The sequence below is a fragment of the Odocoileus virginianus genome, chromosome 27 (assembly GCF_023699985.2).
Source record: "Odocoileus virginianus isolate 20LAN1187 ecotype Illinois chromosome 27, Ovbor_1.2, whole genome shotgun sequence".
Lineage (NCBI taxonomy): Eukaryota > Metazoa > Chordata > Mammalia > Artiodactyla > Cervidae > Odocoileus > Odocoileus virginianus.
This window is the reverse complement of record NC_069700.1, coordinates 38,995,205-39,022,180: the sequence shown is the minus strand read 5'-3', so window position 1 is coordinate 39,022,180 and position 26,976 is coordinate 38,995,205. Positions and strand designations below refer to the sequence as shown.

General features: G+C 37.0%; 1 protein-coding gene across 2 annotated transcripts in view; it reads left to right on the top strand.

Moving 5' to 3' along the window:
* The window catches only part of COL21A1 (collagen type XXI alpha 1 chain), a 213,249-nt gene that overhangs the window by 161,143 nt on the left and 25,130 nt on the right, over nucleotides 1–26,976 (top strand). For both annotated transcript variants that reach the window (XM_070456701.1, XM_070456700.1), the window contains 3 exons: nucleotides 20,500–20,544; nucleotides 22,916–22,969; nucleotides 24,575–24,628. In XM_070456701.1, coding sequence (XP_070312802.1) covers nucleotides 20,500–20,544; nucleotides 22,916–22,969; nucleotides 24,575–24,628 — 153 coding nt within the window. The remainder of the gene's footprint in view (nucleotides 1–20,499; nucleotides 20,545–22,915; nucleotides 22,970–24,574; nucleotides 24,629–26,976) is intronic.

Genomic DNA, 26,976 nt, shown 5'->3' with positions numbered 1-26,976 from the left:
GTACTGATTATGTTTCTTACTGATGTTTTGAAGAAATCTTTTAAAATCATTTTTAGACTGTTAGCATTAAATACTGCTTTATTTAAATCTTCTTCATTCATTTCTTTAATTTGAAAGAGGCTTTACTGAATCCTGAAATAACAAGATGAATAAATTCAGTTGAACGTATGAAATGATGCATGATTTATTCTCAGAATAGGTGGCAAATTCTTTGAGTCAATAGAATGTTGACTTCCAGGGGGCTCTGTGTTTCTGCTGGTGTGGGGACTGATGACACCCATCTTTGTTTTGAAAAGAGTGGTTGAAAGGAAACTGACGCTACAGTTGGTATAGGATATTGAGTCTAGATTTCAAGGCTTTAGGACTTTGGCTTTAAAATTATCTTCTGCAGTCATAAGGGGACCAAGGGAGATTTTGTATACTTTCATTAAAAGCTTTTGCTATAAGGTCCTTATATGATATTCTTGAATTAGTCCAAATAAGTTCTTTTTTCAAGGCATGAAAATACATAATTAACAAAACACTGTTGTTCAAGACAAAGGCATATTTTATTGTATATTTGGTTCATGAGCTATCTAGATGGCTATGTCAGCAGATGAAATAAGGAAGTTTCACATTCTTTCCACTTTCATGAGTGTGGTAGCTATACTTTTTTGCATGAGCTGATGAATACATCCTTTTGGTAACTAGATCATTTCATTTTAAAGATCTCTTTCTTGGTTTCTATTTTTTAAAAAGATTTCAAAATGCTTGAGTGTGTATCACACGGAACACTGAATCAAATATTTTGATGCCTTGAGAGTTGACAGCAGAAAATCATTGATGTTCTAGATATGTTTAAGGGAGGTGAAAACACAGATGGGGGATTTCTGAAAAAGCACTTGAAAATTTTTGCTTATATCAAAATACGTTTTTATTTTTGAGAATCAGGTAAGAAGCTAATAATTAGTTAACTGATTGCTAATAGTTCTAGATACTTAGTTTATAAAATGATTTTTGTAGCTTTTAATACTGAACTAAAGTGTCCCATTGTTTGAAATAGAAGTAGTTTAGTTGTCGTTAGGTGTGTTGCTCGGTCTTGAATTTATAAACTTAGTAAACTCCAAGAGTTTGTGACGGACAGGGAGGCCTGGTGTGCTGTGATTCATGGGGTCGCAAAGAGTCAGACACAACTGAGCGAGTGAACTGAACTGAACTGAAGTACCTAAAACTATTGGCAATCAGTTAACTATTAGCTTCTTACCGATTTCGCTGTTGCTGCATTAAAGATTATGGCTTTGAAATGCTTTTGGCAAAGATTCACATTTTGGAAGTTGTAGAAATAAAGGTATACTTTAACAAAAGATTAATCATGAGTAGACTAGTATTTACTAATACAATCCAGAAGTCCTGTACTACTCTAATGGTTCAAAATTAATCTAATTCAATGAAAATTATCTTATCAATATGAGATATTAGAATATGCATTTATTTTAGTAATTTAATTATAACATAAGTTCTTAGGCTTTTTAAATAAAATTATTTCTTGAAAATAAAGAATAAAGAGTAATTTATAAAGTAAAATTAAAATTAAACTAGAGTAAAGGAATTGCATAATGATTTATTTGTTCTAAGAACTATGAATAATTTCTTTGTTGCGATACAATATTCTTCTTTTCTGCTGCCTATGGAAAAAGAAGATGCTTTATTGATGGATTTAGGTGAAATATGAAGAACTTCTGAACAACATATATCAAAACTGGATTAAAACCACTAGTAGAGAACTTTTGGGGCTTCCTAGGTGGCGCAGTGATAAATAATCCACCTGCCAGTGCAGGAGATGCAGGAGATGTGAGTTTGATCCCTGGGTCAGGAAGATCCCTGGAGGAGGAAATGGCAACCCACTCCAATACTCTTGCCTGAGAAATCCCATGGACAGAGGAGACGGGCAGGCTACAGTCAATAAGGTGGCAAGTCCGACAAGACTGTGCGACTGAGCACACATATGCAGCTTTAGAACTGTTGACAGCTCTTAGTGAGATGGGTAGTTAGGTGCAAATATTTGCTGAGCGATCATGGAAAGTACAATGCGGTACCAAGGGGTTTTAGTTGGAAAATTTATTCTCTAGTTAGGAAAACAGAAAATTCATTCAAGAAACATATATTGTACAGGAGAATGTATCAAAATCCTACTGTGGATAGAGTGTTCAGTCCAGTCACTCAGTCATGTCCAACTCTTTGTGACCGCATGAACCGCAGCACGCCAGGCCTGCCTGTCCATCATCAGCTCCTGGAGTCCACCCAAACCCATGTCTACTGAGTCTGTGATGCCATCCAACCATCTCGTCCTCTGTCATCCCCTTCTCCTGCTGCCCTCAATCTTTCCCAGCATCAGGGTCTTTTCCAATGAGTCAGCTCTTCACATCAGGTGGCCAAAGGCTGTTAAAGGACATTAAAGACAAGTGAAGTTAATCACGAAAGGGAGAGTATGAAGATTTTTTTTCTTTTTGGTGAAAGGTTAAAGATTGGTGAGAGAATGATCTACAGCAGTTTTTAATCAGAGAGGCATATGAAAATTCAATTTGTAGAACTTCATAAATCAAATATACTCCAACACAAATAATTTTCAGGAGAGTTGTTTCTTAATTTCATGGCTGCGGTCAGTGTCCACAGTGATTTTTGGGGCCCAAAAAATGAAATCTGTCACTGTTTCCATTTTTCCCCCATCTATTTGCCATGAAGTGATGGGACCAGATGCCATGATCTTAGTTTTTTTAATGTTGAGTCTTAAGTCAGCTTTTTCACTGTCTTCTTTCAACTTCAAGAGGCTCTTTAATTCCTCTTCACTTTCTGCCATTAGAATGGTGTCATCTCCATATCTGACATTATTGATATTTCTCCTGGAAGTCTTGATTCCAGCTTGAGCTTCATTCAGTCGGGCATTTCACATGATATAATCTGTAGAAAAGTTAAATAAGCAGAGTGACAATATACAGCCTTGATGTACTCCTTGTCCAATTTGGAACCAGTCTGTTGTTTCCTGTCTAGTTCCAACTGTTGCTTCTTGACTGACACACAAGTTTCTCAGGAGGCAGGTGAGGTGGTCTGATATTCCCATCTCTTGAAGAATACAGTCTAAGGCTTTAACATAATCAATGAAGCAGATTTTTTTTTTCTGGAATTTTCTTGCTTTGTCTATGATCCAGTGGATGTTGGAGATTTGATCTCTGGTTCCTGACTTTACTAAATTTAGCTTATACATCTGGAAGTCCTCAGTTCATGTACTGTTGAAGCCTAGCTTGAGGGATTTTGAGCATTACCTTGCTAATGTGAAATGAGTGCAATTGTGTGGTAGTTTGAACATTCTTTGACATTGTTCTTCTTTGGGATTAAAATGAAAACTGACCTTTTCCAGGCCTGTGGCCACTGCTCAATTTTCCAAGTTTGCTGACATATTGAGCGCAGCACTCTAAGAGCATCATCTTTTAGGATTTGAAATAGCTCAGCTGGAATTCCATCACCTCCACTAGCTTTGTTCATTGTGAGGATTCCTAAGGTCCACTTGACCTCACACTCCAGGACGTCTGGCTCTAGGTGAAGTATCACATTATCATGGTTATCCAGGTCAGTAAGACCTTTTTTGAACAGTTCTTCTGTGTATTCTTGTGTATATTTCCTTTCAGTTCAGTTAAGTTCATTCACTCAGTTGTGTTCGACTCTTTGTGACCCCATGGATTGCAACACGCCAGACTTCCCTGTCCATCACCAACTCCCGGAGTTTAGTCAAACTCATGTTCATTGAGTTGGTGATGCCATCCAACCATCTCATCCTCTGTCATCCCCTTCTCCTCTGCCCTCAATCTTTCCCAGCATCAAGGTCTTTTCCAATGAGTCGGTTCTTTGCATCAAGTGGCCAAAGTATTGGAGTTTCAGCTTCAGCATCAGTCCTTCCAATGAATACTCAGGACTGATTTCATTTAGGATGGACTGTTTGGACCTCCATTCTGTACTCCAGATCAACTGTACTTGAAGGAAAAAAAAATTTAAATGTGTGAGAACACTAACAAAAAAAAAAGAAAAGAAAAATGGCAATAAACACGAGAAAGCACATTCAACATTGTTAGTCATTCAGGAAATACAAATCAAAACCACAATGAGATATTACTTCACACCCACTGAGATGGATGGTTAAGAAATAAGAAAGACAGACAATAATAAGCATTAGTGAAGATTTGGAGAAATCAGAGTCCTACTATATTTCTGGTACAGCAACAAATATATATATATATATATAAATAATATGTTTATATATATATATATATATATATATATATATATATATATATATATAAAATGGTACAGCCATTGAGAAATCAGATTGGCGGTTCCTTAAATGGTTAATCATAGAGTTATTATATGAGCTAGCAATTCCATGCCTAGGTGTATAGCCAAGATACATGGGTATACTGGAAGCATGCATCCACACAAAACTTGTGTACAAGTGTTCATAGTAACATTATTCATGATATCCAAAAAGTGGGAACAACCCAAGTGCCTGTCAACTAATGAAATGATAAGCAAAATGTACTATTTCCATACAATGGAATATTATTGGGTTACATTATGGACTAAATATTTTGTTTCCTGCCCACCCAAATTCATGTGTGAAGCTCTTACTCCGGTGTGATGATTTTTCCATTAATGACTATTAATTAATCAATCATCTCATTATGTTTCAATAGGAAAGATGGAGCTATGCATTGTATGCACTGGTTACATGTAATAGTATACACAGTATTTCAAAAATATGATTGTAATTAAAACACATTTTTGAAAGTTGCTCAGTCATGTCTGACTATAATCCCATGGACTACAGCCCACCAGGCTCCTCTATCCATGAAATTCTCCAGGCAAGAATACTGGAATGCGTTGCCATTTCCTTCCCAACCCAAGGGTTGAACCTAAGTCTCCTGCATTGCGGGTGGGCTCTTTATCATCTGAGCCACCAGGGAAGTCCATAAGATACATAGAAGACAGCAAATTTAATAAAATTTTCAAATAAGTGTTTTTTTCTTTTAACCATATAAATTAACTAAGGTTAAAAATTCATCTGTTTTGTTCATCAAACTAGCTTCACCTTGATTTGGTGTTTTAAAATATTTTTTTATTTGGTGACTTCTAGTATATGTGACTATGCCAAAGCCTTTGACTGTGTGGATCACAATAAACTGTGGAAAATTCTTAAAGAGATGGGAATACCAGACCACCTGATCTGCCTCTTGAGAAACCTGTATGCAGGTCAGGAAGCAACAGTTAGAACTGGACATGGAACAACAGACTGGCTCCAAATAGGGAAAGGAGTATGTCAAGGCTGTATATTGTCACCCTGCTTATTTAACTTATATGAAGAGTGCATCATGTGAAATTCTGGGCTGGATGAATCACAAACTGGAATCAAGATTGCTGGGAGAAAAATCAGTAACCTCAGATATGCAGATAACACCACCCTATGGTAGAAAATGAAGAGGAACTAGAGCCTCTTGATGAAAGTGAAAGAAGAGAGTGAAAAAGCTGACTTTAAAAGTCAACATTCAGAAATCTAAGATCATGGCATTCGGTCCCATCACTTCATGGCAAATAGAAGCGTAAACAATGGAAACAGTGACAGACTTCAGTTTTTTGGGCTCTAAAATCACTGCAGATGGTGACTGCAGCCATGAAATTGAAAGACGATTGCTCCTTGGAAGAAAAGCTATGACCATCCTAGAGAGCATATTAAAAAGCAGAGACATTACTTTGCCAACAAAGGTCCATCTAGTCAAAGCTGTGATTTTTCTAGTGGTCATGTGGATGTGAGAGCTGGACCATAAAGAAGGCTGAGCACTGAAGGACTGATGCTTTTGAAGTGTGGTGTTGGAGAAGACTCTTGAGAGTCCTTTGGCCTGCAAGGAGATCAAACCAGTCCATTCTAAAAGAAATCAACCCTGAATATTAATTGGAAGGACTGATGTTGAAGAGAAACTCCAGTACTTTGGCCACATGATGTGAAGAACTCACTCATTAGAAAAGAAACTGATGCTGGGAAAGATTGAAGGCAAGAGGAGAAGGGAACGACAGAGGATGAGATGGTTGGATGGCATCACCGACTCGGTGGACATGGGTTTGAGCAAGCTCCAGGAAATGCTGAAGGACAGAGAAGCCTGGCGTGCTGCAGTCCACAGGGTCAGAAAGAGTCAGACACAACTGAGTGACTGAACACCACCACCAAATAACTGAATCACTAGCTGTACACTTGAAACTAATGCAACATTGTAAATCAACTATATGTCAATGAACATTTTAAAAGAAGAAAAGAAAGTGTAGAGATGACTTTAGGTGCAAAAGAAAAATGCAAGTAACATGCAACTTTTCATGGGCTCTCCCAGAGAGTCTTCCTATGATAGCCCTGGTCTCATTTTGTAGCTTATTATGACAAACTGGTGGTATTTTCTGTTATATGTAAACACAAGTAGATCAACATTATTTGCAAGGCATTTTCTGTTGAAATTATCTTTGTCTATTTTGAGTACAGCTCCAAGTAAGTCCTAGCCTGTAGACTAGGGAGAATAAATTCAACCTTTGTTTCTTAGATTACTTTTTGTCCCCTTAAAGATGAAAGGGAGTAGGAAAACTTTTAAAGGGTGTCATAAAACTGATAATTTCCTTATAAGGATTTACTGCAAGTACTTGTATATTGGTTTCTTTTAGGTCTGGCGGTTATGATTGTGAGTTACTTCTCTTCAGAATTATTTCACCACAAAATAATCTTTTGTACATCATTTGTAATGATCTGTCAGTTAGTGTGAAATTTTAAAAAATTGGAAAACATTGCAGAGTTCCACTGCAAACATATTTAAGACTTTTAGCCATATTTCTTTCTCAAAAATAGTAATGAAACATACTTGAAATATTTAAAAAGTCAAAGTCATTATAGTATTTTTCCTTTTTAAAAACGAAGTATAGTTTACATGAATATTACTGTATTTTCAGGTGTACGATGTCACTGTACTATATTATAATCAGACATTTCTTTTCATTATGAATTGATAACCTCAGGAAGTCTAGTAACCATGTCCCCATGCCAAATTATTACAATATTATATACCATATTCCCTGCGCTGTACAATACATCTGCACATCCCTGTGGCTTATTTGTCTTAAAACTGAATATTTCTGTCTGTTAATTCTTTCACCTGTTTTGCCCAGCACCCCACCCATCCCCTTTGAGCACCCCTCATCCCTTCCACTTTGTTCTCAGTATCTATGAGTCTTTGTCTGTTTTGTTTAGTTTATTCGTTTTGTTTTTAAAATTCTGCATATAAGTGAAATCACTTGATATTTATCTTTCTCTGACATTTCACTTTAGCATAAAGTGAAATATATATATATATATATATATATACCCTATATATATACACCCTATATATTATTTATACACACACACACCACAGCTTCTTTGTTAATTCATCTACTGATGAGAACTCAGGTTTCTTCCACATCTTGACTGTTGTCAGTAATGCTACTGTGAACATCAGGGTGCATACATCTTATCAGATTAGTGTTTTCACTTTGAATAAATGCCCCAAGGTAGAACTGTGGCCTTGTTGGACCACATGGTCATTCTATTCCTCACTTTTGGTGGACCTCCGTGCTATTTTCTGTAGTCTCTATAGCAATTTACACCCCACCAGCAGTGCACAAGGATTCCCTTTCCTCTATATCCTTACCAGTACTTGTTATTTTTTGTCTATTTGTTAATAGCCATACTTACAGGTGTGAAGTGATATCTCATTGTGATTTTAACTTGCATTTCCCTGCTGATTAGCTGTCTTGAGCATCTTTTCATGTGTATTTGGCCATCTGTATGCTCTTCTTGGAGAAATGCCTATTCAGGTCCACTTCCCATTTTTTAATTGGATTAATTATTTTTTTGATGTTGACTTACATGAATTCTTTGTATATTTTGGATATTAACCTTCTATCAGATACATAATTTACAAATATCTTCTCCCCTCCAGTAGGTTACCTTTTCATTTTGTTTATGGTTTCCTTCAGTATGAAAGCTTTTTAGTTTGATATAGTCCCATTTGTTTATTTTTGGTTTTGTTGCTCTTGCTTGAGGAAAGAGATCCAAAAAATTTCTCCTAGGAGTTTTATGATTTCAGGTCTTACTTTTAAGTCTTTAATCCATTTTGAGTTTATGGTGTAAGATAGTGCTCCAGTTTGATTATTTTGCATGTAACTGTCCAGTTTTCCCATCTCAATTACTGCAGAAACTTTTTCCTCCACTATGTTCTTGGCTTTTTATTTGTAAATTAATTGGTGTGTGTAAGTGTGGGTTTATTTCTGGGCTGCCTATTCTGTTCCATTGATCTGTGGGTCTATTTTTACGCCAATACCAAACCAGTCCACCCTAAAGGAAATCAGGCCTGACTCTTCATTGGAAGGACTGATGCTGAACCTGAAAGTCCAATACTTTGGCCACCTGATGTGAAGAACTGACTCACTGGAAAAGACCCTGATGCTGGGAAAGATTGAAGGCAGGAGGAGAAGGGGACGACAGAAGATGAGATGCTTGGATGGCATCACCAACTTGATGGGCGTGAGTTTGAGCAAGCTCCGGGAATTGGTGATGGACAGGGGAGCCTGGTGTGCTGCAGTCCATGGGGTCGCAAAGAGTCAGACACAACTGAGTGACTGAACTGAACTGAACTGCAATGTTTAGCATATCATAGCTTTCTAGTTTGAAATCAGGAAGCAAGATATCTCTAGCTTTCTTCGTCCTCCTTAAGATTGCTTTGACTACTCGGGGTCTTTTGTGATTCCATATAAATTTTAGGATTATGTCTTCCAGTTCTGTGAAAAATGCCCTTTGGAATTTTCTTAGAGATTGCATTGTTTCTATAGATTTATTTGGGTAGTATGGACAGTTTTAACATTATTAATTCTTTCAATCCCTGATCACAGTGTATCTTTCCATTTATTTGTGTCATCTTCAATCTCTTCCCTGGTGTCTTACAGTTTTTGGATTACAGGTCTTTCACTTCTTGGTTAAAATTATTCCTAGGTATTTTTTTTAATTTTTGATGCAATATTGTAAATGGGATTGTTTTCTTAATTTCTGTTTCTACTAATTATTATTAGTGTAAAGAAATGCAACAGATTTCTGCACAGTTGATCCTTAAATATTTAGGAAATTAGGAGCACTAACCTCCATGCAGTCAAAAACCTGCATGTAACTTTTAGTCAGCCCTTCATATGTTGGGTTCCTTTGTATCTATATCTGAATTCCACATCCTTGGATTCAGCCAACTGCAGATCTTGTACTATTGACTTTTGAAAAAATCTTCATTTAAGCAGACTTGTGCAGTTGAAGCCTGTGTTCCTCAAGGGTAACAGTGCAGTAATTTTATATCCTGGAACCTTTTTGACCTCACTGATGAGTCCTGACTGCTTCCCAGTGGGGACTTTGGTTTTCTATATATAGTATGTCATTTGCAGATAGTGACCGTTCTTCTTCTCCCTTTGTACTTTGGATGCCTTTTATCTCTTTGTCATATCTAATTGGACTTTCAATACTATATTGAAAAAAAAGTGGAGAGAATGGCCATCCTTGTCTCAATCCTAATCTTGTAGGAATCCTTTCCACTGTTGAGTGTGATGTTAGCTGTGGGTTTGTCATATGTGGCCTTTCTTATGTTAAGGTATGCTCCCTTTGTCACCACTCTGCAGAGACTTTTTATCATTAATAAATGTTGGATTTTGTCAAATGCTTTTCCTGCATCTATTGAGATCATCACATGATCTTTATCATCTGTTTTGTTAATGTGATGTATCACATTGATTGATTTGCAGATATTTAAACATCCTTGCATCCCAGGGATAAACCATACCTGATCATGGTGTGTGATCCTTTTAATGTATTATTGAATTCAGTCTATTATAATATTTTCTGAGGATTTTTGCATCAATGTTCATCTGAAATATTGGCCTATAATTTTCATTCCTTAAATGTTTTTATCTGGTTTTGGTATCATGGTAATGCTGTCTTCCTAGAATGAGTTTGGAAGTATTTGTTTTTCTTCAATATTTTGGGAGTAGTTTCTGAATGATAGGTATTAACTCGTCTTCAAATGTTGGTAGAATTCACCTGTGAAGACTTCTTGTCCTGAGCTCTTGTTTATTGACTGTTTGGGGATTACTGATTCAATATCATTGCTAGTGAGTGGTCTGTTCACTATGTTTTGATTTCATCTTTGATTTCTTTGTTAAACTGTTGGTTGTTTGCTAGTGTATTGTTTTGCCTCCATTTGCTGCTGTTCAGTCTCTTAGTCATGTCTGACTCTTTGTGACCCCATGGCCTGCAGCACACCAGGCCTCCCTGTCCTTCACCATCTCCTGGAGCGTGCTCAAACTCATGTCCATCAAGTTGCTGATGTCATCCAACCATCTCATCCTCTGTCATCCCCTTCTCCTCCTGCCCTCAATCTTTCCCAGCACCAGGGTCTTTTCCAATGAGTCAGCTCTTCGTGTCAGGTGGCCAAAGTGTTGGAGTTTCAGCTTCAGAATCAGTCATTCCAATGAACACCAAGGACTGATTTCCTTTAGGATGGACTGGTTGGATCTCCTTGCAGTCCAAGGGACTCAAGAGTCTTCTCCAATACCACGGTTCAAAACCATCAATTCTTCGGCACTCAGCTTTCTTTATGGTCCAACTCTCACATCCATACATGACTACTGGAAAAACCATAGCCTTGACTAGATGGACCTTTGCTGGCAAAGTAATGTCTCTGCTTTTTAATATGCTGTCTAGGTTGATCATAACTTTCCTTCCAAGGAGTAAGTGTCTTTTAATTTCATGGCTGCAGTCACCATCTGTTGACTTTGGAGCCAAGGAAGACAAAGTCAGCCACTGTGTCCACTGTTTCCCTATCTATTTGCCATGAAGTGATGGGACCAGATGCCATGATCTTAGTTTTCTGAATGTTGAGCTTTAAGCCAACTTTTTCACTCTCCTCTTTCACTTTCATCAAGAGGCTCTTTGTTTCCTCTTCACTTTCTGCCATAAGGGTGGTGTCATCTGCATATGTGAGGTTATGGATATTTCTCCCGGCAGTCTTGATTCTAGCTTGTATCTTATGTGACTGGGTGCTCCTGATTTGAGTGTACGGTGTTGCAAGTGTTATATTCTTTTATATGACCAATCCTTTTACCATTATATAATGCCCTCCTTTGTCTTTTTAACAGACTTCCATCTTAAGTATTGGTACCCTAGCTTTCTTTGTTTCTATTTGCATGGAGATTTTTTTTCCCATCCTTCACTTTCAATCTCTGTGTGTCTTTAGGTCTAAAGTGAGTTTCTTGGGGGTCGCAGATAGATGGGTCTTCTTTTCAAATCCATTCAGTCACCTGTGTCTTTTGATAGGCACATTTAGTTCATTTACATTTGAAGTAATTATTGATAGGTATACTTAGGTATACTGCCATTTGTTTAATTGTTTCTGGTTTTTTTTTAGTTCTTGTCTCTTCATTTTTTATGTGATAGCTTTCTTTATTCAAATATCTCCTTATTTTTTGTTTATCTCGTATAGGTTTTAGGTTTATACATACCATGAGGTTCATATATAACAACCTCTATATATAGCAGTCTATTTTTAAGTTGATGTTTGCTTAAGTTGAAGGATACCCAAAAAGTCCTATATTTTAATTCCCTCAACCATGTTTTATGTTTATGGAATCATATTTTGGATCTTTTAATATTGTGTATCACTTAACTGTTTTAGATATTCTGATTTCCCTGCTTTTGTCTTTAAACGTCATACTAGGTTTTAGTTGGTTGACCCACTACCTTTACTATATGCTTGCCTGTAACAGTGAATTTTTTCCCATAATTTTCTTATTTCTAGTGATGACCTTTTTTTTTTTTTTAAACTATTTAAAGAAGTCCCTTTAGCATTTCTTATAAGATTGGTTTAGTGGTGAAGGACTCTTTCAGCTTTCATTTGTCTGGAAACTATCTCTCCTTCATTTCTGAATGCTAACCTCTCAGGGTAGAGTATTTTGATAGTAATTTTTTTCCTTTCAGCACTTTGCACCCGTCCCTTCTGACCTATAAAGTTTCTGTTGTAAAATCAGCTGAGAGTCTTGTATTATGAAAGTCCCTTTGTGTGTAACTATTTGCTTTTCTCTTGCTGCTTTTAATATGCTCTTTTCAATTTTTGACATTTTAATTATAATGTCAGCTGGATTCATCTTGATTGTGATTCTTTGTTTCCTGGACTTGGATGTTTATTTCCTTCACTAGGTTGGGGAAATTTTCGGGCATTATTTTTTTTTAATATATTCTCTATCATTTTTTCCTCTGTCTTCTCCTTCTAGAACCCCTATAATGTAAATGGTAGTATGCTTGTTGTTGTCCCAGATGTCCCTTAAACTATCCTAATTTTTTTCTTTTTTTGGTTTCTTTTTTCTACTCCTATTGGGTGATTTCCACTACTGTGTCCTCCAGATCACGGATCCATTTTTATGTATTCTCTACTCTGTTGTTGAGTCCTTCCAGTCTGTATTTCATTTCATACTCAGTATTCTTCAGTTCCTGTTGCTTTAAAAAAAAATTTTTTTTTCTGTCTCTTATGGATGCTCTCACTGAGTTAGGCCATTTGTCCCCAGAGTTCAGTGAGCATCTCTGAGACTATTACTTTGAACTCTGTATCTGGAAAATTTCTTATCTCCATTTCATTTAGTTCTTTTTCTGAGGTTTTGTCTGTTTCTTTCATGCAGAAGGGCCGAAGGTATTCTTTCATCTCTTCACTTTGCCTAAATGTCTCTTTCTATGTATTAGGTATAACAGCTACATCTCCCGCATTTGAAAGAACAGCCTTATGTATAAGATGTCCGTGGAGCTGAGTGGCGCAGTCCCCTCTGGTCACCAGAGTCAGCTGCTCCCGGGGTATCTCCTGTGTGGGTCACGTGTGTCCTTCTATTGTGACTGGGCTGTGATGGCTGCAGGTTTCCTCATGTGAGGGTTGACTCCCTGGATCGGGCTGCTTTGGAGGGGTGCTGGGGCAGCCTGCTGTGTAGGATGGGGAGGGAAGTGCTTTACAGTAGGCAGCGAGGGCAGGTCCTCTGGGGAATGCTGGGGAAGGGATGCATGGTATTAGCTAGGCTGATAGAGAATAACAGAAGTACCAGGCCAGCTAGGTAGAAGGAGAGTGAAAAAGAATGATGTCTGCCGGCACTTCTGACCCCAGAGAAGCTCCACCAGATCCCTGTCCCCCAGCACCTGCCCTAAATTAGTCAAAGGATCTCCTTCTCATATGACCCAGGAGCTTTTCAAGCTGCTGCATCTGTTCTGGGACTTGGAGCGAATGTAACCCCACTGGGTTTCTTTTTTTTTTTTTTAATTGGAATTTTATTTTATTTTATTTATTTATTTTTCCATTTATTTTTTTAGTTGGAGGCTAATTACTTTACAACATTGCAGTAGTTTTTGTCATACATTGAAATGAATTAGCCATGGATTTACATGTATTCCCCATCCCAGTCCCCCCTCCCACTTCCCTCTCCACCTGATCCCTCTGGGTCTTCCCAGTGCACCAGGCCCGAGCACTTGTCTCATGCATCCAACCTGGGCTGGTGATCTGTTTCACCCTAGATAATATACATGTTTCGATGCTGTTCTCTTGAAACATCCCACCCTCGCCTTCTCCCAGAGTCCACAAGTCTGTTCTATACATCTGAGTCTCTTTTTCTGTTTTGCATATAGGGTTATCGTTACCATCTTTCTAAATTCCATATATATGTGTTAGTATACTGTAATGGTCTTTATCTTTCTGGCTTACTTTGCTCTGTATAATGGGCTCCAGTTTCATCCATCTCATTAGAACTGATTCAAATGAATTCTTTTTAATGGCTGAGTAATATTCCATGGTGTATATGTACCACAGCTTCCTCATCCATTCGTCTGCTGATGGGCATCTAGGTTGCTTCCATGTCCTGGCTATTATAAACAGTGCTGCGATGAACATTGGGGTGCACGTGTCTCTTTCAGATCTGGTTTCCTCGGTGTGTATGCCCAGAAGTGGGATTGCTGGGTCATATGGCAGTTACAGGCCAATATCACTGATGAACGTAGATGCAAAAATCCTTAACAAAATTCTAGCAAACAGAATCCAACAACATATTAAAAAAATCATACATCATGACCAAGTGGGCTTTATCCCAGGAATGCAAGGATTCTTTAATATCCACAAATCAATCAATGTAATACACCACATTAACAAATTGAAAGATAAAAACCATATGATTATCTCAATAGATGCAGAAAAAGCCCTTGAAAAAATTCAACATCCATTTATGATTAAAACTCTCCAGAAAGCAGGAATAGAAGGAACATACCTCAACATAATAAAAGCTATATATGACAAACCCACAGCAAGCATCACCCTCAATGGTGAAAAATTGAAAGCATTTCCCCTGAAATCAGGAACAAGACAAGGGTGCCCACTCTCACCACTCCTATTCAACATAGTTTTGGAAGTGTTGGCCACAGCAATCAGGGCAGAAAAAGAAGTAAAAGGAATCCAGATAGGAAAGAAGAAGTGAAACTCTCTCTGTTTGCAGATGACATGATCCTCTACATAGAAAACCCTAAAGACTCTACCAGAAAATTACTAGAGCTAATCAACGAATACAGTAAAGTTGCAGGATATAAAATTAACACACAGAAATCTCTTGCATTCCTATACACTAACAATGAGAAAACAGAAAGAGAAATTAAGGAAATGATACCATTCACCATTGCAACAAAAAGAATAAAATACTTAGGAGTATATCTACCTAAAGAAACAAAAGACCTATACATAGAAAACTATAAAACACTGATGAAAGAAATCAAAGAGGACACAAACAGATGGAGAAATATACCGTGTTCATGGGTTGGAAGAATCAATATTGTCAAAATGGCTATACTACCCAAAGCAATCTATAGATTCAATGCAATCCCTATCAAACTACCAACGGTATTTTTCACAGAACTAGAACAAATAATTTCACAATTTGTATGGAAATACAAAAAACCTCGAATAGCCAAAGTAATCCTGAGAAAGAAGAATGGAACTGGAGGAATCAATCTGCCTGACTTCAGACTATACTACAAAGCCACAGTCATCAAGACAGTATGGTACTAGCACAAAGACAGAAATATAGATCAGTGGAACAGAATAGAAAGCCCAGAGATAAATCCATGAACCTATGGTCACCTTATCTTCGACAAAGGAGGCAAGGATATACAATGGAAAAAAGACAACCTCTTTAACAAGTGGTGCTGGGAAAACTGGTCAACCACCTGTAAAAGAATGAAACTAGAACACTTTCTAACACCATACACAAAAATAAACTCAAAATGGATTAAAGATCTAAATGTAAGACCAGAAACTATCAAACTCCTAGAGGAGAACATAGGCAAAACACTCTCTGACATAAATCACAGCAGGATCCTCTATGACCCACATCCCAGAATTTTAGAAATAAAAGCAAAAATAAACAAATGGGACCTAATTAAACTTAAAAGCTTTTGCACAACAAAGGAAACTATAAGCAAGGTGAAAAGACAGCCCTCAGATTGGGAGAAAATAATAGCAAATGAAGCAACAAAGGATTAATCTCAAAAATATACAAGCAACTCCTCCAGCTCAACTCCAGAAAAATAAATGACCCAATCAAAAAATGGGCCAAAGAACTCAACAGACATTTCTCCAAGGAAGACATACAGATGGCTAACAAACACATGAAAAGATGCTCAACATCACTCATTATCAGAGAAATGCAAATCAAAACCACAATGAGGTACCATTACACGCCAGTCAGGATGGCTACTATCCAAAAGTCTACAAGCAATAAATGCTGGAGAGGGTGTGGAGAAAAGGGAACCCTCTTACACTGTTGGTGGGAATGCAAACTAGTACAGCCACTATGGAGAACAGTGTGGAGATTTCTTAAAAAGCTGGAAATAGAACTGCCATATGACCCACTGGTTTTCAAAGCCCAATGTTACGGAGCTCATCTTCCCAGTGTAGGGCCTCAGGCTGGGAATCTTGACGTGGGGCTCACACCCCTCACGCCTCAGGGGGCACATCTCCAGCTGTGATACCCCTCCCCCTGGTGGGTCTTCACACTGTGGATGAGAATTATAACCAGGTTGCTTCTCTGTCCCCGTGTAGCCTTTTCCTTTTGTCCTGAATTGTAGAAAATCTGTCTTGCTAGTTTTCAGGTTGTTTTCAGAGTTGGTTGTGCCCTATGCAGTTGTGATTTGGTGTGTCCATGAGAGAGGATGAGCTCAGGATCGTTCTCATCTTCCATCTTGATCTGGAACCTCATTATAGTATTTTTCTGCAGTCAGAATCAGCCAAACATGAAAAGGCAAGGTTAGTGAATGAGCGGCAATGCTAACCTGTTGGTGCCCCCTAGTGGTAAGCCTTAAATTGCCAGCGTCATCTCAAACACTCTGAACTTGGGGGAATGAGGTAGAGGAAGGCAAGGTGGAAAGATGTTAAAAAAGAAAAAACAAAGAGAAAAAAAATCCTAAAAATGAAAGAAAACAAAAATTGAGTCTTGGAAAATAATTGGTTTTATTTATTTTGCAGCTTTCAGGAATGAGCTCTGAAAAGTCATGAAAATTTGCTTGTTTTAGTCCCAGCACTGAGCTGTGTGCTGCATGCTTCCTTGCTCAGTCAAGTCTGACTCTGTGCCTCCATGGACTGTAGCCCGCCAGGCTCCTCTGTTCATGGGGACTCTCCAGGCAAGAATACTGGAGTGGGTCGCCATTACCTCCTCCAAGGTATCTTCCTGACCCAAGGATCGAACCCAGGTCTCCCACATTGCAGGCAGATTCTTTACCGTCTGAGCCACCCAGAAAGCTCGAGCTAAGTGCTGGTGAGAACTCACTGACATAATATACCAACCATAGAGCTAAGTTCTGTTATTTTTCATCAGGTATAAGATGGGGACACTGAGATTATAATTTAAATATCTGGCCTGGAGTCAATCATTATGAGATGAAGGGCTGACTGGTCCAGAGTCCAAACTTTCAACTGCTTCTATTCTGGTCTTTATTAATAATCATTTATAATGTCTGTAGCTAATAAGAATGATACTGTCAACATATGTGTTTTGTATTCATTGCATCTTTAGGAATGAGCAAATAACTTCTTGATATAATAGAAGAAAACTTTATATACTTAGAATATTTTGATAACTGCATGATAATAAATATCTGTAAAATTCTGTAGAAAGGTTGAAATTTTTGATTAAAAAATTCCACTAGTTGATTAGATTTGTTTTTGTACATTGAAATTATTGCATTACTTAACAGCAGATTTGATCCAAAAGTCAACAACCATACCATCCGCAATGCACCCAATCTAGTTAGAGTTGACCCAAGATGCTCTAACTTCAGGAGTTAAATATTCCATTGCATGTGGAAAAAGTATAAAGTGATATCTTGTCTTTTCTAAATAATGCATCATGGACATATTTCCTTCATTATGAAGTGGTCTCTAGGAAATAGGCGCCAAACCCTTTATTCTAAACCATGCATTTCTATTTTTAATGACTTTTTTGTTATACAGTAATGGTTTAATGGTTACAGAGAAGCTTCTAGAATATTTTTTCATGTCAGCATTCTTTTACCACAGCATTACACAGGATTTTCCATTTGATTTTCTGCTCTTCTTCAAGCCCAAACTGAAATCATAGAACTGGAGGAAACATGTTCCTTTATTCTCACCAAATAAAATTCTTGCTTCTGTTTTACTTATACATGTTCACAGTAGCCTGAACCCAAAACCACACAGGCTGAATATGAAATATAAAATAGTTTGCTTGGAAAAACATTTACCCTATGAAGTAATTGTTACTAAATACTTTTGAATCAACAAACTGGTAACACTCAAATGGTTTTGAATAATATTTCTAATGTGAAATTGGCAAACTTTAGTCAATTTCAGTGAATGTATTGGGAGACCCAGGAAAATATTGTCTAGGAGAATTTTATTAATTAATATAACTCTGAGTGATTTCAGTTCTTCTCATGAAGCTCTCTCTCAACAGTTTTTTATTCTGTGCATGCTTGTGGTATTATATTAGTTTTGCCAAGAATTGCTTTTATTAATTGTTTTACATTTTATTTTTAATATTATATGGTATTGTGTGTTTTGCTTGGTATTTATGAAGTATTTAGTAATTCTTGATACAGTTGAACTAGAAGATATTATGACTTCTTTTCATATCTTTGACTGAATGTATTCATGTTTGACTAATTTATGAAGACAGGCAATAGGAAAAGGAATCTATTTTTCTTAATCTGAAATCCCCCCAAATACACTCAATATTAGATATTGGATATGTTGAAATAATGTAAGATTTGTGGGTATGCCCTAATGTAGACCATGGTTAGTATTAGAATTATTCAGATCAAAGGTATTAAATCCAGGGACTGAAATGGGTGGAATGGGGGCTCTTAAGACCTTCTAGGAGGTGAGGCCTGGGTGCTGCCCAGGGATGTTTGGGCATAGTTTTGTTTTTCCTTCAGAGTGAAAATGTAGCCTTGCTGACAGTGTGGTTGGCTGCAGAGATAGGAGTAACTAATAACTACTAATATAGATTGTGTAAGAGCATAGAGATTTGAACAGGGATGAAACCTTAAGTAACAACAGTTTCTCTGCAGCACAAAGTTCAGCTTCTCAGGTCTGATGGTATCAGGGCAATTGTAGGATCTCTTTAGGAATTCTTGGGGCCAAGCAACGCAGCACTGACACAGCTGTAGAACTGTGTAAGTCCACCTTGCATCTGGTAAGAGCTTACAGAAAGATTTTATTTGAATTTTATTTAAATTCAGACCTTTATCATTTTACTGAATTTGTGTGAGTGTGTATTTGAGAGGGATTTGGTTCTGGATGGTTTCATGCTGAAACATGGTTCTATTCATGAAACATGAAGTGGACTTTAACTGATTACTTTGAGAGTGTGCATTTTCTGCCTTACAAGCATACAGTTCACATCACTCTATTTCCTTTATAATCATCACTCAATTATTTACTTTTGATTTCTCTTTAAAGTGCTAATGGGCATACTGTGCTCATGTATTATAATGTTAATTTAAGTTTTATATTGTTTTATTTATTCTCTAGTTAGTATGTTTATAAAGACTTGTGTTTTCAAGTAGTGTGTGAGCCCCTTGTTGATGATCGTCGCTCTCATACAACTTTTGTTCTCCGCAAAGTGTGAACTGAATTGAGCCAAATAGAATCTAACTGAATTCCATTTTATGGAATTTAAGTTTGGGTTTTAAAACTAGAACTGTGTGCTGTATCTTGCACCATAATTGTGGCTACCACATGGACAAATGTTAAAGAGTCAAGATGTGAACATCAAAACAATGGCAGACTCTCCCTGCAGTAGAAAATACTTTATTTCATTGTCCTGATTTATGGAGGACCACTGCTGTTTTTTGAAAGCCTTGAAGATGCAGAGGTTTTCAGAGAAATACTGATGGTGCTCAATTTCCCTATCTTCCAAATTCCTCTTTTGGCCAGAGTCAACACATGTACATAAAAACAAATGTTACTCATTTGTTCAACTGAAGTGTCATCAAGAAAGGAGCTAGGAAAATGGAAAGGGGCTAGGAAGAAATAAATATTGATTGGTACCATCACTGTTCAATAAATATGTGTGATAAATGATCATTTTGGTAAATGCATCAAATGACGATAGAACTACTTTCCTATTAATAAATGTGCTCACATTATTATTAAAGTTAGACAGTTAGCATTAATATTCTCTGAATCATACTAGAGAACTTGTACATTTGGGTTGAACCAGGTGAATGAATTATCTTTCTCTCTCTCTTTGTGTCTCTCCACAAACTGGTCTTTGCAACAGTTTGCAACACAATTTTCTCGGCAAGGAAATCATCAGGAGAGATAGCTGTATCTTACATAAGGAGTTAAGTTCCTGGGTATTTCAAGGCTCAGTTTGAAGGAAGTTAGTTTCATTAGTTTTTAGTTATGGTTGAAAAACTGTGAGGGCCTTTGGACCTGTTTTGTTGAATTTGAGCTCCTATGATTTGACAGTCTTTTTGCATTAATCATTATAAGTAAAGTAAGAACATGTTCAAGTGAAATATCCTTCTTATTTTATCACTTGAGTTGCTCTGAAAGAAGAGCCAAGGTTAATATCCTCATAGTTTCTTTTCTTAAGTCTGTATTTGAAACTATAAATATCAGTACATGTTCATATAATATTAAATCCCATAAATTTTTTCTTTTCCAAAATTTAATTCCTATAAATAGCAGTTTCATGCTGTCAAGAGCTATGCTTGATGATTTGCGTCATTTGCAAGTTAAAACTCCCATTTTGGCCTATTCTTCTTTAATGATACTGTCTAAATTTCTTAAATTAAAAATCTACCTTATTTCTTTTTAGGGAATCCCAGGATTTCCTGGAAACCAAGGATTAATGGGACAAAAAGTAAGTACAACTGAAAGTTGAAAGATTTGGTCCTAGGATTTGTTTATGAAAAGGGCAAAGTGGTGATGTCTCTTCACATAGAATATATTTTGTCACATTTATAGCAAGAGTTAATGGTTCAAATATGATGTGATTTTGGAAGGTATTATTTTGACCTTACAACTTGTTTTTCTTGTTTTATACAGGTAGTATAAATTTGAATTTACACACATGCTTTCCATTTTACTTGGTTACTTTCTATCTTGTTCTTTTAGACTGTCCTTTCAGGGCAAGTTTTCTATTTCCTGAACTATATCTTTAGAAATTCCTTTAGTACAAATATCTTGATTGTAAATGTTCAGTTTTTATGTAATTACTTCCCTGGTGGCTCAGATGGTAAAAGCGTCTGCTTACAATGCAAGAGACCTGGGTTTGATCCCCGGGTTGGGAAGATCCCCTGGAGAAGGAAATGGCAACCCACTTCAGTACTCTTGCCTGGAAAATTCCATGGACAGAGGAGCCTGGTAGGCTACAATCCATGGGGTGGCAAAGAGTCGGACACAACTGAGTGACTTCACTTCACTTATTTTACTCTTGTGTTTGAGAAAGGATTTTTGTAGGGTATACAGTTCAAGGTTAATGATTATTTCCTCTTGATACATTGAAGTTTTTCTACTATCATTTCCTGGCTTCCATGGTTAACTATGAAAAATCTGCTCTTGTTCTAATCATCATTCTTTTGCAAGTGATCTATCCCTTCTTTTGGCATTCTTTAAGGTATTTTATTTGTTTTCAGTGTTCTTAAAGCTCAGTGCAGTGTGTCTCGATATGGATTTACCTGTGTTCATCTTGGTGGGAATTCAGTTTCCTTGCTGGCTCTCTGAGGTATTTCTATTAGGTCTAAATGACATGGGCTGTTAATGTCCACATTACTTCTCTTCATTCTCCACTTTTCCCTTCCTCTAGAAAATCTAGTTAGACATATGTCATTCCTTCTAACTTTGTCCTCTCCATCTCTAAATTGCTTACTTTCATATCCTTGATCCTTAAATTCTGGTTAATGTTTTGGTTATGTTTTCCAGTTTATTTTCTATCTATTCTTCCTTTACTGTGCCTAACCTGCTGTTTAGACCATCAGTTGATACAAAAATATAAGAAATCATATTTTTCATTTCTAGAATTTCAAATTTTAATGATATCTTTTTACTCTTCTTTCTTGAAGTATAGCTGATTTACAGTGTTGTGTTAGTTTCAGATATACAGCAAAATCATTCAGATATATATATATATATATATATATATCTGAATGACTTTTTGGATTCTTTTTCCTTATGTGATGCGAAAGTTGCTTAGTTGTGTCCAACTCTTTGCGACCTCATGTACTATACAGTCCATGGAATTCTCCAGGCCAGAACACTGGAGTGGGTAGCAGTTCCCATCTCCAGGGGATCTTCTCAACCCAGGGATCAAACCCAGGTCTCCACATTGCAGGCAGATTCTTTACCAGCTGAGCCACAAGGGAAATATTAAATATAGTTCTCTGTGCTAATAGCGTCTTTTTATTCTTGATAGCCTCTTATTCTGTTTTCAGTTCTAATCGTCTTTGATGATTCTGTTCTTTCATTTGTAAAGACTTCAGATAGTAGCTCTGAATTCAGTTTCTAGCCATTCTAACACCTGCAGTTCATTGTTATTTCTCTTGATTCTCTTGTCTTGTGGTTTTCTGCTTCCCTTGTCTTGATTGTTGATTCTGAGCTCATTGCTTCATCCTAGCTGGCAGGCATCCTGTCAGCCTAGCTGAGGCTTGGGGAGCCTAACTGCCTCCTGCTGGCAGGCCTGCATACCCCTTCAGCCCGCTTTGAGAGTCTTAAGCCTTTGTAGGTGTTAAAGACTCCTGCCCTCTCCCGGTGGCTGCCCAGTGTTCGGTTTCCTAAAAGCTGAGCATGGACCCTCCACACCCCCAGCCCTCTGGTTTCCTGCATCTCTATCTCTGATGAGGTTTCTGCACAGTTCCAAATCTTCATAATTATAGTTGTAATCCAGAGTATATTTTATTAAAATAAAGGATCTTTGAAGACTTCCCCTACTTCTCATAAGGCCAGCACTCTCTCAAAGAGGATGAGGGCTTTTGTTCTTGATTCAGAGAATCTCTTGGAGTGTAAGGTCAACCACAGTCCCCAAAGTTGAAATCTAAATGCTATGATTTGCTCAGTCATGTCCAACTCTGTGACACCAGGGACTGTAGCCTGTCAGGCTCCTCTGTCTATGGAATTTTCCAGGCAAGAATACTGGAGTAGGTTCCTATTTCCTTCTCCAGAATGCTTTGCTAGGAAATTCCTAATGATGAATTGGTAATTTGCAATTTTAAACTTTATCTGTATTTGATTTTTAGGGAGACATTGGGCCTCCAGGACCGCTAGGGAAGAAAGGCGCTCCGGGAATACCTGTACGTTAGCGTCATTCTTTGGGGTGTTGAAATAGTGTTGCTATGTACCAAGAGTTCTCATTCTGAACCTCACACAATGCAAGTGTTCAGCAACGGGACGCACAGGCTCCACAACTGCCAATCCATTTGTAGGAAAAAGATTTTGTCCATTTTTATAGAGGAGAATAGACTTCTTCAGCTTCTGAAAAAGTTGGCTATCCAAGAAAAGATCAAGAACTCTTACTGTAGCTAAACCAGAAAACAAATACTCCAGCTCTTTATTTAAAAAAATAAAAACAAAAAACCTGAGCACCACGAAAAGGTCTAAAAATAAATGTTCTTTTTTATTTTTTAGATAATTTACAAATTTAGTTATACAAATGAGGAAGAATACATTCAGAACAGGTAGTATAGGAAGATCCTGAATTAATGAGAAAATAATTTTGGAAGTGTTGGGAGTAAAGGGACATATGAGTTTGCTACTAAAAGTTATGAAAATCCTATGGTATATAAGACTCCATAAAAAATTTCTGAAAGTTATTACTAAAAGTGATGTGGATTTTAACCTATGAATCAAATTGCCTGTAACAGCTTTTTCTTTGAGTAAAAAATATCTGATAGTTTCTGACTTTTCATTTAATTATTTAAGTTTAAAAAGCAGGTATTTACCTTGTGAAAAGATTTGATAAAATTTTGGTGAAAGACTTGGATGGAATATTCTTCCTCTACCTCCATCGTCATGACCAAATTATTTTTTCATTAAAATACTAAACTTAATTATTTATCAGTATTTAAGTTAGTCTCCAGAAAATGAAAGTATTGAATAGAACTTCACTGAACTTAAAAAATAAGTATATTTAATATTTCTAATATTTGGAACACTATGCTATGAGTAGTATATTTTATATTTTATAATTGTAATAACAGCCTAAATTGATAGCAAAGCATAGTAGTGATGAAATGGTATTTTTAGTGTGACTATATTGAGATTCCATTTTCTGATAATGCTAACTGAATATTTTTGCTTATCACATTTTTGTTGCTATGATAAAGAGAAAGCAAATGTTTTTAATACATATAATAGTATTTAAATTGAATCTAACTTATTTCCTTGTTGCTGGAGTAGTTATTCAGTGTTTTATTTTGAATCATATGATTAGTAAAAAATATGGCCATTTGTAACTTACAAATTATTATATTCAGAGAATTTATTAGATTTTAACACTTTAAAAACATTATTCAAGAAAATAAAAAATGTAAGTAAAATTGACCAAAATAATATCTAGGAAGAAATTTAAATGTTGATCATCATGAGAAAAGGAAGAAAGTGAGAGTGTTGGAAAAATAAACTTTTCTTTACAGTTGTTTTTTACTAACTTTCCAGTAATTTTTGCTATTGGTAGGTGATGTCAGCAACCAGTTATAAGGGCTTTGCTGGCCTTCATGTTATCTTGCATAACTTGATTCTTTATTCTCCTTTATTTGGTTGTATGAAGGTAAGTTTCCCATATGTTGTGTTATACTTTAGTGGATTAATTATGATGGGACTGTATAACTTGAAAATTGATCGACTGCTTTTTAATATTCTTCTCTAAATTGCTCTTGCAATTCCCACTTAAAATGTAGGGTTTGATGGGAAGCGATGGTTCACCAGGTCAGCCTGGAGCCCCAGGATCTAAGGTAAAGAAAATGAATTTAATAAGACTGAGGACTCTGTGCAAAATGACCATTGATGTACTTCAGTCAGAGTTTTCCCTACACTGATATTATTTTGAATGTGGTGTGAATCTATAAACAAGCACTTGAAGGAATGAAGTCTTAGATGAAAACGAAGCACATAAAGCACAGTAATGTGAAGCAGCCCTAGTTTAAGCCGGAAAGAGTCCCGGAGCCTCGTGACAGCGCTCTGTCCGATGGGTAGCTCCGCGCACCGAGGATCACCCAAATTCTAAGGAGCCCAGAGCTCAAGCCACTGTCTAGAGCATCCGTAGTGATGAGGAAGGGAACTCTGCCAACTACCAAGCCCTTCTTTGGTATTTTATTTTGTGGAATATATGTGAAATTTTTATTTGTAAAATGCCTGATAATGAGTTGTATTACATGTTTCCTCCCTCAGAACTGGGTGTAAGTTGGCATATTCTCTTAACTTCCACATTTAAAAAAAGTAAGGCAAGCTTGACAAATATATTGAGATTTCAGGTGATGCTGGTTTTAAGTTAGAACTGAAATTCTTTGAGTTCCATGGTTCAACCATTTTCTAGGTGTACCGAGTCAGGTGCTAAGAGAATTTCTTTTCTTCCTTTCTTTCTTTTTTTTTTTTTTTTTTTTTTTACTTATTAGAGGATCAGATTGGGTACCTTCTGGCTTGACTTAAGAAACTATTCTTGACTATTTAATGAGTAGATTCTAGGATAGCTTTCTGAAAGAAAGGGATGGAATCTGCTCTTTTGAGAGCATTCATCCTTGAACAAGACCAGGGAAATAGATCCTGGCATACAACATGAGTTGTGTGGCCTAATCTATTCTACTTTTAATTTCTAAAGTACCTTGAGAAAGAGATAGGATAAAATGTCGTGGGAGCCCAGTGAGTCAGGAAAAGTAGCTGCCCGATTACCAGGGGTGAACTCTGAAGGTCCTTGGAACATTGTGGGTCCAAGCAGTAATAAGTCTGCCCCTGCCAAATGGACCTTCTCCATCATTTCTCAAGGTCATTTTGTAAGGAAAGTAGAGTATTTGTATGCTCCTTAAATAACTGGGATACAATGGACTCTCCGGTGATTCTGGATGCTATAATTCTTAAGAATTGCAGCCTAAGATTTTATCAGCTTTGTAAAATTAGCCACTTCACTTCATTGGCTCACATTGAGCTAGAGATCAATTAAATCTGTTGGACTTTCCATAAAAGATTTTAGAGCAATGTATTTGTGGCATCCACCCCTTGGGCAGGTCTGCTGATATGGCTGGCGAGTCAAGTGATTCTAACATCCTAGTTTGTTTTTACATAAATTACTATGAAGTTTGATTTCCCCCATCTTGTACAATTTTAAAAATAGATTCAAGATGTTAAAATAGATTTTTAGCATCTATTTTTGAACCTATTTTGTTTCAAATAGACTCAAGATGTTAAAATTATGCCTCTAAAATGTAATCTTTTTGGTGAAATGTTTGACCTTCTTTTCATGCAGTGTATTAGCTCAGGTCTTAGAATGTTTTTCTGTCAAGCACCAGACAGGACATGTTTTGGTCTTTGAGGGCCATATAGCTTCTGATGCAGTCACCCAGCCCTGCTCTTAGAATGTCGAAGCAGCCACCATGTGGGTAGACTCACATTCCTGCACAACTTTATTTATAAAAACAGGCATTGGGCTGACTTAGCCCGCAGGTCATAGCTTATCTGCCTCTGTATCAGGAGTCTCCAACCTCTGGGCCTAGGTACCAGCCTGTTAGGACCTGGGCCACATAGCAGGAGGTGAGGGGTGGGGGAGCAGTGAAGCTTCATCTGCTGCTCCCCAGCGCTCCACATCACTGTGTTACCGCCTGGACCATCCCCCGCCCAGTCTGTGGGAACCTTGTCTTCCACGAAACCAGTCCCTGATGCCAAGAACTTTGAGGACTGCTGCTCTGTATTACTGTATCTCTCTGGTTTTGTCAACTAATATATTTGGGAACAATGCCTACAATATCAACAGACATAAGGTCAAGAGTAGGATAATAAAGCTGTTGCAAGCAAGTCCGGTATGATGCTGAGACTCTGTGTAGATCTTTAGAGAACTTCCAATTTCAACTATAATATTTCTTTCTAGAATAGGTATTGAGCCACAAGTAAGTCTTTTTTACTATACCAGATTCCAGTTTTATAAAATATTATCTAAATGACATCAAAGTGCATTAACATAATCAAGTCATGTAGCTTTCAGCCAGTCCTGTCACCCCTGTGAGTTTCAACATAAGAGTTTATAAAATTAGAAATTTTAAGGAACCTTGATGCTATGGTATAATCATGCTGTTAATGTGACAAATGCTTTAAT